This window comes from Dendropsophus ebraccatus, chromosome 12 (genome assembly GCF_027789765.1).
Source record: "Dendropsophus ebraccatus isolate aDenEbr1 chromosome 12, aDenEbr1.pat, whole genome shotgun sequence".
Lineage (NCBI taxonomy): Eukaryota > Metazoa > Chordata > Amphibia > Anura > Hylidae > Dendropsophus > Dendropsophus ebraccatus.
The window spans coordinates 91,723,675-91,736,769 of NC_091465.1; the positions used below are offsets into that span (position 1 = coordinate 91,723,675).

The 13,095-nt window shown below is 46.3% G+C and overlaps 1 protein-coding gene across 1 annotated transcript in view; it reads left to right on the top strand.

Annotated features, from left to right (window-relative positions):
* The first annotated feature begins 1,443 nt into the window (after positions 1 to 1,443).
* LOC138768856 (collagen alpha-4(IV) chain-like) overlaps positions 1,444 to 13,095 on the top strand; it is a 44,049-nt gene continuing 32,397 nt past the window's right edge. The window contains exons 1-6 of the mRNA XM_069946822.1: positions 1,444 to 1,509; positions 1,826 to 1,884; positions 5,658 to 5,699; positions 10,192 to 10,233; positions 10,620 to 10,652; positions 10,807 to 10,848. Coding sequence (XP_069802923.1) covers positions 1,833 to 1,884; positions 5,658 to 5,699; positions 10,192 to 10,233; positions 10,620 to 10,652; positions 10,807 to 10,848 — 211 coding nt within the window. The 5' untranslated portion in view covers positions 1,444 to 1,509; positions 1,826 to 1,832. The remainder of the gene's footprint in view (positions 1,510 to 1,825; positions 1,885 to 5,657; positions 5,700 to 10,191; positions 10,234 to 10,619; positions 10,653 to 10,806; positions 10,849 to 13,095) is intronic.

Sequence of the window (13,095 nt, forward strand, 5' to 3'; positions counted from 1 at the left end):
TTGTATTTGTTTTTGTGTGTTTGTATATACTGTATATATGATATATGTTTCGTTTGCACCTGGGGTTGGGGTGTGTTAGCTTGGATGGCGGGTAAAAGGTGGGAGAGGGTTTCTGTTGGGATCTGTATATATATATATATATATATATATATATATATATATATATATATATATATGTAAAATCCTGGGCTAGTTCATGGACGTGATCATATACTAGGAGCATGGGATGCAGAACCAGCTCAGTCCTGTGCTGTGCTGGGGTCACTATCTAGGGCCTCCATGTTGACAGCTCCATACTGAAGCCTCAGTGTTGACAGCTCCATACTGAGGCCTCCATGTTGACAGCTCCATACTGAAGCCTCAGTGTTGACAGCTCCATACTGAGGCCTCCATGTTGACAGCTCCATACTAAGGCCTCCATGTTGACAGCTCCATACTGAGGCCTCAGTGTTGACAGCTCCATACTGAGGCCTCCATGTTGACAGCTCCATACTGAGGCCTCCATGTTGACAGATCCATACTGAAGCCTCAGTGTTGACAGCTCCATACTGAGGCCTCCATGTTGACAGATCCATACTGAAGCCTCCATGTTGACAGCTCCATACTGAAGCCTCCATGTTGACGGCTCCATACTGAGGCCTCCATATTACCAGCTCCATACTGAGGCCTCCATGTTGACAGATCCATACTGAAGCCTCAGTGTTGACAGCTCCATACTGAGGCCTCCATGTTGACAGCTCCATACTGAAGCCTCAGTGTTGACAGCTCCATACTGAGGCCTCCATGTTGACAGCTCCATACTAAGGCCTCCATGTTGACAGCTCCATACTGAGGCCTCAGTGTTGACAGCTCCATACTGAGGCCTCCATGTTGACAGCTCCATACTGAGGCCTCCATGTTGACAGCTCCATACTGAGGCCTCAGTGTTGACAGCTCCATACTGAGGCCTCCATGTTGACAGCTCCATACTGAGGCCTCCATGTTGACAGATCCATACTGAAGCCTCAGTGTTGACAGCTCCATACTGAGGCCTCAGTGTTGACAGCTCCATACTGAGGCCTCCATGTTGACAGCTCCATACTGAGGCCTCCATGTTGACAGCTCCATACTGAGGCCTCAGTGTTGACAGCTCCATACTGAGGCCTCCATGTTGACAGCTCCATACTGAGGCCTCCATGTTGACAGCTCCATACTGAGGCCTTTAACGTGCCACACATTAGGGACTCATATAGAGGATTCCAGGCTGTTGGCTTTTCGTCTCTTAATATGTGAGATTATTCCATGGGAAACAAAACATTCTAATCAAGTGTTTACTTACTGTGTGCTGAGGTCTGTCGGTAAATATGTGAGGCCTCAGCTGATGCTCTCACCTGGCTGTTGATACCTAGAAGCAAAACCATTGGGGAGGGGAGCGATGAGACCTCCCTCCCGGAGTAGGGCTGAGTTCAGACCAGATATATATCAGGGGCTCCAGGAGGGTGCTGGTTCTGCTCCCACAGTCCTGACAAGGTGAGTCTCCTCATGTCTCATTATCTTATTATTTTGGCCGGGTTTTAGTATTTCTCAGACTCCTACAGTGGAAATATTGGTATGGAGAAGCCCCAATAATAGCCAAGGAGTAGAGCCATGGAGCTGTGATGTCCTCCGGTGACCTCCAGAGGTGAACAATAAGCACAGGACCCCTGCCGTGGGCTATAGAAGAGGTCATGCCCCTCTATTACACCATTCTGTCTGTGATGCTTCTAGAGCCTCATGGGTGCTGTGCCTCACACTCTTACGTTACCCAAAGGGACCAGATAGACCTCCTGCTTCCTTCTCTCTGCAGATCCGTCATGGACTGGTTCGGGATCTTCCTATTTCTGACCTACACTCTGGCGTCCTGCGGTAAGTCCAGAAACTTCATCATGTAATGTGGTTGACAATTACCTTGATCATTCTCCATCACAGGCGTCAAACTCCGGCTCTTCAGCTGTTACATGATGAGAATTCCCATCAAGCTTTAGCTTTGGCTGTCCAGGCATGATGGGAATTGTAGTTTTTTTCACAGCTGGAGGGCCTGACTTTGACCCCCTGTATCTACATTGTTCTAAGGAGACGCCATGAACTCCCATCATCTCATTTACTAATGGTGATGGCACTTTGGTTTTTCCTCATTGTCTCCTAAGAGCCGGAGGTTTTTATTTTCTGTTGTTGGAGATGTCGGACTGGCTTTTTTCTTCTTTTAGTGGGACCATTTTTCAGGCACCCTACATTTTACCATATTTGTGGGGGAAGAGCGGTGAAGGTTATGTATCAGGGTCCCGGTGTAGATTATGTATGAGGGTCCCGGTGTAGATTATGTATGAGGGTCCGGGTGTAGATCATGTATCAGGGTCCCGGTGTAGATTATGTATCAGGGTCCCGGTGTAGATCATGTATCAGGGTCCCGGTGTAGATTATGTATGAGGGTCCCGGTGTAGATCATGTATCAGGGTCCCGGTGTAGATTATGTATCAGGGTCCTTGTGTAGATTATGTATCAGGGTCCTGGTGTAGATTATGAATCAGGGTCCCGGTGTAGATTATGTATGAGGGTCCCGGTGTAGATTATGTATGAGGGTCCCGATGTAGATTATGTATCAGGGTCCGGGTGTAGATTATGTATCAGGGTCCCGGTGTAGATTATGTATCAGGGTCCGGGTGTAGATTATGTATCAGGGTCCTGATGTAGATTATGTATGAGGGTCCCGGTGTAGATTATGTATGAGGGTCCGCGTGTAGATCATGTATCAGGGTCCCGGTGTAGATTATGTATCAGGGTCCCGGTGTAGATTATGTATCAGGGTCCGGGTGTAGATTATGTATCAGGGTCCCGGTGTAGATTATGTATGAGGGTCCCGATGTAGATTATGTATCAGGGTCCCGGTGTAGATTATGTATCAGGGTCCTGGTGTAGATTATGTATGAGGGTCCCGGTGTAGATTATGTATGAGGGTCCCGATGTAGATTATGTATCAGGGTCCCGGTGTAGATTATGTATGAGGGTCCCGGTGTAGATTATGTATCAGGGTCCGGGTGTAGATTATGTATCAGGGTCCCGATGTAGATTATGTATGAGGGTCCCGGTGTAGATTATGTATGAGGGTCCCGGTGTAGATTATGTATCAGGGTCCCGATGTAGATTATGTATGAGGGTCCCGGTGTAGATTATGTATGAGGGTCCGGGTGTAGATCATGTATCAGGGTCCCGGTGTAGATTATGTATCAGGGTCCGGGTGTAGATTATGTATCAGGGTCCCGGTGTAGATTATGTATCAGGGTCCGGGTGTAGATTATGTATGAGGGTCCCGGTGTAGATTATGTATCAGGGTCCCGGTGTAGATTATGTATCAGGGTCCGGGTGTAGATCATGTATCAGGGTCCCGGTGCAGATCATGTATCAGGGTCCCGGTGTAGATTATGTATCAGGGTCCGGGTGTAGATTATGTATGAGGGTCCCGGTGTAGATTATGTATCAGGGTCCCGGTGTAGATTATGTATCAGGGTCCGGGTGTAGATTATGTATGAGGGTCCCGGTGTAGATTATGTATCAGGGTCCGGGTGTAGATTATGTATCAGGGTCCCGGTGTAGATTATGTATCAGGGTCCCGGTGTAGATCATGTATCAGGGTCCCGGTGTAGATTATGTATCAGGGTCTGGGTGTAGATCATGTATCAGGGTCCCGGTGTAGATTATGTATCAGGGTCCCGGTGTAGATTATGTATCAGGGTCCCGGTGTAGATCATGTATCAGGGTCCCGGTGTAGATTATGTATCAGGGTCCCGGTGTAGATTATGTATCAGGGTCCCGGTGTAGATTATGTATGAGGGTCCCGGTGTAGATTATGTATCAGGGTCCCGGTGTAGATTATGTATGAGGGTCCCGGTGTAGATTATGTATCAGGGTCCCAGTGTAGATTATGTATCAGGGTCCCGTTGTAGATTATGTATCAGGGTCCCGGTGTAGATTATGTATCAGGGTCCCGATGTAGATTATGTATCAGGGTCCCGGTGTAGATTATGTATCAGGGTCCCGGTGTAGATTATGTATCAGGGTCCCGATGTAGATTATGTATCAGGGTCCTGGTGTAGATTATGTATGAGGGTCCCGGTGTAGATTATGTATGAGGGTCCCGGTGTAGATTATGTATGAGGGTCCCGGTGTAGATTATGTATGAGGGTCCCGGTGTAGATTATGTATGAGGGTCCCGGTGTAGATTATGTATGAGGGTCCGGGTGTAGATTATGTATGAGGGTCCCGGTGTAGATCATGTATCAGGGTCCCGGTGTAGATTATGTATCAGGGTCCCGGTGTAGATTATGTATCAGGGTCCCGGTGTAGATTATGTATCAGGGTCCCGGTGTAGATTATGTATCAGGGTCCCGGTGTAGATTATGTATCAGGGTCCCAATGTAGATTATGTATCAGGGTCCCGGTGTAGATTATGTATCAGGGTCCCAATGTAGATTATGTATCAGGGTCCGGGTGTAGATTTTCTCTTGGGGTCCTGGTGTAGATCATGTATAGGGGTACCGGTGTAAATTTAGTGTTAGAGTCCCGGTGTAGATTAAGTGTCAGGGTACCGTTATAATTTATGTATAAGGCCTTGGGGTCCTGGTGTAGATTATGTATCAGGGTCTCGGTGTAGATCATGTATAGGGGTCCCGGTGTAGATTATGTATCAGGGTCCCGGTGTAGATCTTGTATCAGGGTCCCGGTGTAGATTATGTATCAGGGTCCCGGTGTAGATCATGTATCAGGGTCCTGGTGTAGATCATGTAGCGGGTCCTGGTGTAGATCATGTATCAGGGTCCTGGTGTAGATCATGTAGCGGGGTACTGGTGTAGATCATGTAGCGGGTCCTGGTGTAGATCTTGTAGCGGGGTACTGGTGTAGATCATGTATCAGGGTCCTGGTGTAGATCATGTAGCGGGGTCCTGGTGTAGATCATGTAGCGGGGTCCTGGTGTAGATCATGTAGCGGGGTACTGGTGTAGATCATGTAGCGGGGTCCTGGTGTAGATCATGTAGCGGGGTCCTGGTGTAGATCATGTAGCGGGGTTCTGGTGTAGATCATGTAGCGGGGTCCTGGTGTAGATCATGTAGCGGGGTTCTGGTGTAGATCATGTATCAGGGTCCTGGTGTAGATCATGTAGCGGGGTCCTGGTGTAGATCATGTAGCGGGGTCCTGGTGTAGATCATGTAGCGGGGTACTGGTGTAGATTTTGTGTTGGGGTCCTGGTGTAGATCATGTAGCGGGGTCCTGGTGTAGATCATGTAGCGGGGCACTGGTGTAGATCATGTAGCGGGGTCCTGGTGTAGATCATGTAGCGGGGTCCTGGTGTAGATCATGTAGCGGGGCACTGGTGTAGATCATGTAGCGGGGCACTGGTGTAGATCATGTATCAGGGTCCTGGTGTAGATCATGTAGCGGGGTACTGGTGTAGATCATGTAGCGGGGTACTGGTGTAGATCATGTAGCGGGGTACTGGTGTAGATCATGTAGCGGGGTACTGGTGTAGATCATGTAGCGGGGTACTGGTGTAGATTTTATATTGGAGTCTTGATATAGTTTATCTATCGAGGTTTTTGTAGATAATAAAAAGTAAAAAGCGTAAAATAAATTATTATTATTTTTAGGAGGAGCGCCCTGGGGAGAGGTAGAGAAGGAGGAGATCTACTGTGAGTATTATATGTTGTGTACTGTGAGTATCTGAGGCGATCGCTCTCCGTTTCCTCTCCATCTGGCCCAGACCACCATGATGATTTCTTCCAGCTACAATTCATCTCTTCGGGACCTCTCAGACAAACAGCTCAGGCTCCGCACATTTCCAGCCACTTCCTTCCCTTTTTCCCACCCATAGGCTCCTATACAGTAGTAACTCTGCTGTTTGGTGTTGTGCAGTAAAGTAGGGAGGTTTGTGGGTCCCGTGCTGTGCCCCCCATATAGTAATAATGTCCCCATGCTGTGCCCTCCATATAGTAATAATGTCCTCTGTCCCCATAGTAATGTCCCCTGCTCTACCCCATAGTAATGTCCCCTGCCCCCATAGAAATGCCCCCTGCTCTGCCCCATAGTAATGTCCCCTGCTCTGCCCCATAGTAATGTCTCCTGCCCCAATGCCCCCATAGTAATGTCCCCTGCCCCCATAGTAATGCCCCCTGCTCTGCCCCATAGTAATGTCCCCTGCCCCCATAGTAATGTCCCCTGCTCTGCCCCATAGTAATGTCCCCTGCCCCCATAGTAATGTCCCCTGCTCTACCCCATAGTAATGTCCCCTGCCCCCATAGTAATGTCCCCTGCCCCATAGTAATGTCCCTTGCTCTGCCCCATAGTAATGTCCCCTGCTCTGTCCCCATAGTAATGCCCCCTGCTCTGTCCCATAGTAATGTCCCCTGCCCCCATAGTAATATCCCCTGCTCTGCCCCATAGTAATGTCCCCTGCCCCCATAGTAATGTCCCCTGCTCTGTCCCATAGTAATGTCCCCTGCCCCCATAGTAATGTTCCCTGCTCTGCCCCCATAGTAATGTCCCCTGCCCCCATAGTAATGCCCCCTGCTCTGCCCCATAGTAATGTTCCCTGCTCTGTCCCCATAGTAATGTCCCCTGTCCCCATAGTAATGTTCCCTGCTCTGTCCCCATAGTAATGTCCCCTGTCCCCATAGTAATGTCCCCTGCTCTGTCCCCATAGTAATGTCCCCTGTCCCCATAGTAATGTCCCCTGCTCTGCCCCATAGTAATGCCCCCTACTCTGTCCCCATAGTAATGTCCCCTGCCCCCATAGTAATGTCCCCTGCTCTGTCCCATAGTAATGTCCCCTGCTCCCATAGTAATGCCCCCTGCTCTGTCCCCATAGTAATGTCCCCTGCCCCCATAGTAATGTCCCCTGCTCTGTCCCCATAGTAATGCCCCCTGCCCCCCATAGTAATGTCCCCTGCTCTGTCCCCATAGTAATGCCCCCTGCTCTGTCCCATAGTAATGTCCCCTGCCCCCATAATAATGTCCCCTGCTCTGCCCCCATAGTAATGTCCCCTGCTCTGCTCCCATACTAATGTCCCCTGCTCCCCATAGTAATGTCCCCTGCCCCCCATAGTAATGTCCCCTGCTCCCCATAGTAATGTCCCCTGCCCCCATAGTAATGTCCCCTGCTCCCCATAGTAATGTCCCCTGTCCCTATAATAATGTCCCCTGCTCTGCCCCCATAGTAATGTCCCCTGCTCTGCTCCCCATAGTAATGTCCCCTGCTCCCCATAGTAATGTCCCCTGCTCCACATAGTAATGTCCTCTGCCCCCATAGTAATGTCCCCTGTCCCCCATAGTAATGTCCCCTGCTCTGCCCCCATAGTAATGTCCCCTGCCCCCATAGTAATGCCCCTGCTCTGCCCCCATAGTAATGTCCCCTGCCCCCATAGTAATGTCCCCTGCCCCCATAGTAATGTCCCCTGCCCCCATAGTAATGTCCCCTGCCCCCATAGTAATGCCCCCTGATCTCCCTCAGCACAAGAAAATAAAAAAAATAAAACATACTCACTAATCCGGGCGGGGGACGGGTCCTCTTCTCCCTTGTGTGCACCTTGTGGATCCACCAGCAGGCGTGATGACGTCATCGCTCTGCGCCTGTTGGTGAGAGCGCATCCATGCTGGAATGGACTAGAATGGAGGTGCTAGAAGGAGGTCGTCCCCCTGGAGTCTGTATTCTGGCTTCTTCACCATAGAGCAGGCTAGAATGGAGTTACAATCAGGAGACGTTACATGAGGTATACCAGGGGGAACTACAACTCCCAGCATGTCCAGCCTGTTATTATGGGAGACCAGAGGACATTACAGGAGGAGATTTAAAAGGACTACAACTCCCAGCATGTCCAGCCTGTTATTATGGGATATCAGAGGAGATATAAGAGGACTACAACTCCCAGCGTGTCCAGCCTGTTATTATGGGAGATCAGAGGACATTACAGGAGGAGATTTAACAAGAGTACTACAACTCCCAGCATACCCAGCCTGTTATTATGGGAGATCAGAGGACATTACAGGAGGAGATTTAAGAGGAGTACTACAACTCCCAGCATATCCAGCCTGTTATTATGGGAGATCAGAGGACATTACAGGAGGAGATATAATAGGAGAACTACAACTCCCAGCGTGTCCAGCCTGTTATTATGGGAGATCAGAGGACATTACAGGAGGAGATATAATAGGAGAACTACAACTCCCAGCGTGTCCAGCCTGTTATTATGCGAGATCAGAGGACATTACAGAAGGAGATATAAGAGAAGGACTAAAACTCACAGCATACAGAGGGAAGGTATAAGTGAGCCCCGCCCCCTCATGTCACATGACAATGATCACAGGTCCTTCATCCACCTGCATCCTTTCCCGTTCTCAGCCCCGCCCCCTTATGACATCAGCACAGGTCCTTCCCCATGCAGCAAACACGGCAGGTCCTTCCCCAACTCCTCCAGCCCTCCCCCGGACTTGGGGTCAGCAGCACCCGCTCCCCCGAGTGTCTGGGGGTCGTTGATGCGGCGGGCGTCTGGCTCACTGCTAGGGCAAGTGTCGGGGGCCCCTTGGGCGGCCATGGGCCCCAGCACTTGCCCGAGTATGCCGGGTGCTGACGCCGGCCCTGGTGCAGGAGCAGACTACGTTCTACTTAACCCCTTATGTGCTACACTTACATGCTGCAACACAAAAAAAGAGTTAAAAGGAAGACAATGAGATCTCTGCTTTACTGCTAGTGCACTGATAACCCCTGACCTCTGCAGGAGCTCTGGAAAACAGAGGTCAGGGGTTATCAGAGGAGTGAAGCAAAGATGTCTTTGTCCTCTGCATATTAACCCCTTTTTTATGTTTCAGCATGTAAGTGTACACTGAGTCACTTACACACTACAGTACATAAGGCATTAAGCAGAAGGACACAGGAGACTTTTATCTTCCCTGTGCATCCCGGGCCCCCCTCCTGCATGGGCCCCATAGCAACTGCCTACCCTGCCTCTATGGTAGCTACGCCACTGTGTGTACTGTATTATATGTTGTGTACTGTAATATATGTTGTGTACTGTGTGTATTATATGGTATGTACTGTGAGTATTATATGTTGTGTACTGTAATATATAATGTGTATTGTGAGTATATGTTATGTTCTGTGAGTATTATATGGTATGTTCTGTGAATATAATTATATGTTATGTACTGAGAATATTATATGTTATGTACTGAGAATATTATATGTTATGTACTGAGAGTATTATATGTTATGTTCTGTGAGTATTATTATATGGTATGTACAGTGAGTATTATATGTTATGTACTGAGAGTATTATATGTTATGTACTGTGAGTATTATTATATGTTATGTACTGAGAGTATTATATGTTATGTACTGTGAGTATTATTATATGTTATGTACTGAGAGTATTATATGTTATGTACTGAGAGTATTATATGTTATGTACTGAGAGTATTATATGGTATGTTCTGTGAGTATTATTATATGGCATGTTCTGTATTATGTGTTATGTACAGTGAGTATTATATGTTATGTACTGAGAGTATTATATGGTATGTTCTGTGAGTATTATATGTTATGTTCTGTGAGTATTATTATATGTTATGTACAGTGAGTATTATATGTTATGTACTGTGAGTATTTTATATGTTATGTACTGAGAGTATTATATGGTATGTTCTGTGAGTATTATATGTTATGTTCTGTGAGTATTATTATATGGTATGTACAGTGAGTATTATATGTTATGTACTGAGAGTATTATATGTTATGTTCTGTGAGTATTACATGTTATGTACTGTGAGTATTATTATATGTTATGTACTGAGAGTATTATATGGTATGTTCTGTGAGTATTATATGTTATGTTCTGTGAGTATTATTATATGGTATGTACAGTGAGTATTATATGTTATGTACTGAGAGTATTATATGTTATGTTCTGTGAGTATTACATGTTATGTACTGTGAGTATTATTATATGTTATGTACTGTGAGTATTATATGTTATGTTCTGTGAGTATTATTATATGGCATGTTCTGTATTATGTGTTATGTACAGTGAGTATTATATGTTATGTTCTGTGAGTATTATATGTTATGTGCTGAGAGTATTATATGTTATAATATAGTATTATAAGATAACTTTTTTTGTTTGCTATCTGTAGGTAAATGTTACTCACGTAACGGAGATGAAGTGAAGCTTGATGGTAAGTTCCAGTCTCTCTCCTGTCCGTCTGTATTCAGAGCTGACCTTATTCTTGAACAGTTGTGGTTTCCTCCCATGAATCTTGATCTTTTTGCCAAGTGGAGCTTAGTCTTATTGAGAGGTGCATTTGGCTGTAACTTAGACATGGTGGGAGGCCACGCCTCTATGACTGGCCACACCCCTATGTCCCAGGGGGTGCACCCATAAAAATACAGATGTGCGCTGGGGTTATACATTTCCCATATTGTGAAGGTAAGAAGACATTTAGCCCAGCAAATCGTGTCAACAGCCAAATACATTATAAGAGAAAGGTTTTTATTATTCTTTATATAGTTTTATTTATTTATTTATTTATTTATTTATCTTTTAAAATTTGTATTAAAATAGGAAAAGTCCCCGGCTGGAATGTGAAGGAATGGTGTAAGTATTCCTATGGATGAGGTATAACGGGGCTGGGACTCGATCCCCACGAATGTAACTCCATATCTATCCAATTCATAGTCGTCTTACAAATGATAAAAATATCAAATTGATTGGAAAAAGCAAACGCTAAGCGGACGACTTCTCTCCATAGGTGACTTTCCGGCAGGTTTTCCATGGCAGATTCCTGGAAAACGTGAGTGTTTTTGAGTTGTATTAATATTCTAGAAAAAAAAAACATTTTATCTGTTTTATTAAGTTTTTGCTGGATACAATTTTGTATGGAGCGGAGTTATTTATTCAGTTCTTTTTGGGGGGTGGATTACCTGTAATCAGGGCCGGCGTTAATAGGGGGCAAGCAGGGCAATTGCCCAGGGCCCCTATCCCCCAAGGGCCCCCTACCGCAGTTCCAGTAGGAGAGGAGAGCACAGACAGCGTCCTGCAGCGTCTGTGAATGATCCCCGGCTGCTGCTATCAGGGTCACACAGAGGCTGCAGGACGCTGGGCTCCGTGCTCCCCTCCCCCTCCCTCTCACTGCACGTGACTTTCTCCTTCTGGTGTGGAGCTGTCGGGACGATGGAGGAGAGGGCTGCCGGGTGAGGATGACAGCCTGCTGCTGCTGCAGGGAACATGAGGGGGATTCACCACTACACCCAGCATGCTACAGGGAGTAAGTATTCTGTACATGTAGTGTGTAATGTGTATGAATATAGGTGTATAATGGATGAATGTAGTGTGTGTTACATGTCCTGTGTATAGTGTGTGGACTGGATGGTTTGAATCTATATACATATATATATATGGTGTGTGTGTGTGTGATGGTGTGTATGTGTATATATATATATATATATATATATATATATATATATATATTAGTGTATGTGTATATCTATATCATAAAAATCAAAGTCTGTCTGTCCTTCTGTCTGTCTGTCCTTCTGTCTGTCTGTCCTCTATAGACTTCCAAACGCCTGAACCGTTTGACCCCAAATTTGGCCCACAGATACATTGGGTGCCCGGGAAGGTTATTGCGAAGGTCCCGTCCCCGCCAGATGTACAGGAGGGGAGGGGGAGGGGAAAGAAAGGCGCCCCATAGAGATGAATGGGAAAATCTCCTCACTGCAAACACAGGTGATATAATTAGCTGCAGCAGACACGGCAGTTGGAGCCTTAGCAACCAATAGGATTACTGCTTTCATTTTCACAGGGAGCAATGGTTGCTAGGGAAGCTGCCTCACAACATCCACAGTAATAACTGGTAGATCCCCTACTCCATCTATACAGTACAGGTATACAGGACCCCCTACTCCATCTATACAGTATAAGTATACAGGACTCCCTACTCCATCTATACAGTACATGTATATACAGGACCCCCTACTCCATCTATACAGTACAGGTATACAGGACCCCCTACTCCATCTATACAGTACAGGTATACAGGACCCCCTACTCCATCTATACAGTACATGTATATACAGGACCCCCTACTCCATCTATACAGTACATGTATACAGGACCCTCTACTCCATCTATACAGTACATGTATATACAGGACCCCCTACTCCATCTATACAGTACATGTATATACAGGACTCCCTACTCCATCTATACAGTACATGTATATACAGGACCCCCTACTCCATCTATACAGTACATGTATATACAGGACCCCCTACTCCATCTATACAGTACATGTATACAGGACCCCCTACTCCATCTATACAGTACATGTATACAGGACCCCCTACTCCATCTATACAGTACATGTATACAGGACCCCCTACTCCATCTATACAGTACATGTATATACAGGGCCCCCTACTCCATCTATACAGTACATGTATATACAGGACCCCCTACTCCATCTATACAGTACATGTATATACAGGACCCCCTACTCCATCTATACAGTACATGTATATACAGGACCCCCTACTCCATCTATACAGTACATGTATACAGGGCCCCCTACTCCATCTATACAGTACATGTATACAGGACCCCCTACTCCATCTATACAGTACATGTATACAGGACCCCCTACTCCATCTATACAGTACATGTATATACAGGGCCCCCTACTCCATCTATACAGTACATGTATATACAGGACCCCCTACTCCATCTATACAGTACATGTATATACAGGACCCCCTACTCCATCTATACAGTACATGTATATACAGGACCCCCTACTCCATCTATACAGTACATGTATATACAGGACCCCCTACTCCATCTATACAGTACATGTATATACAGGACCCCCTACTCCATCTATACAGTACATGTATACAGGACCCCCTACTCCATCTATACAGTACATGTATATACAGGACCCCCTACTCCATCTATACAGTACATGTATATACAGGACCCCCTACTCCATCTATACAGTACATGTATATACAGGACCCCCTACTCCATCTATACAGTACAT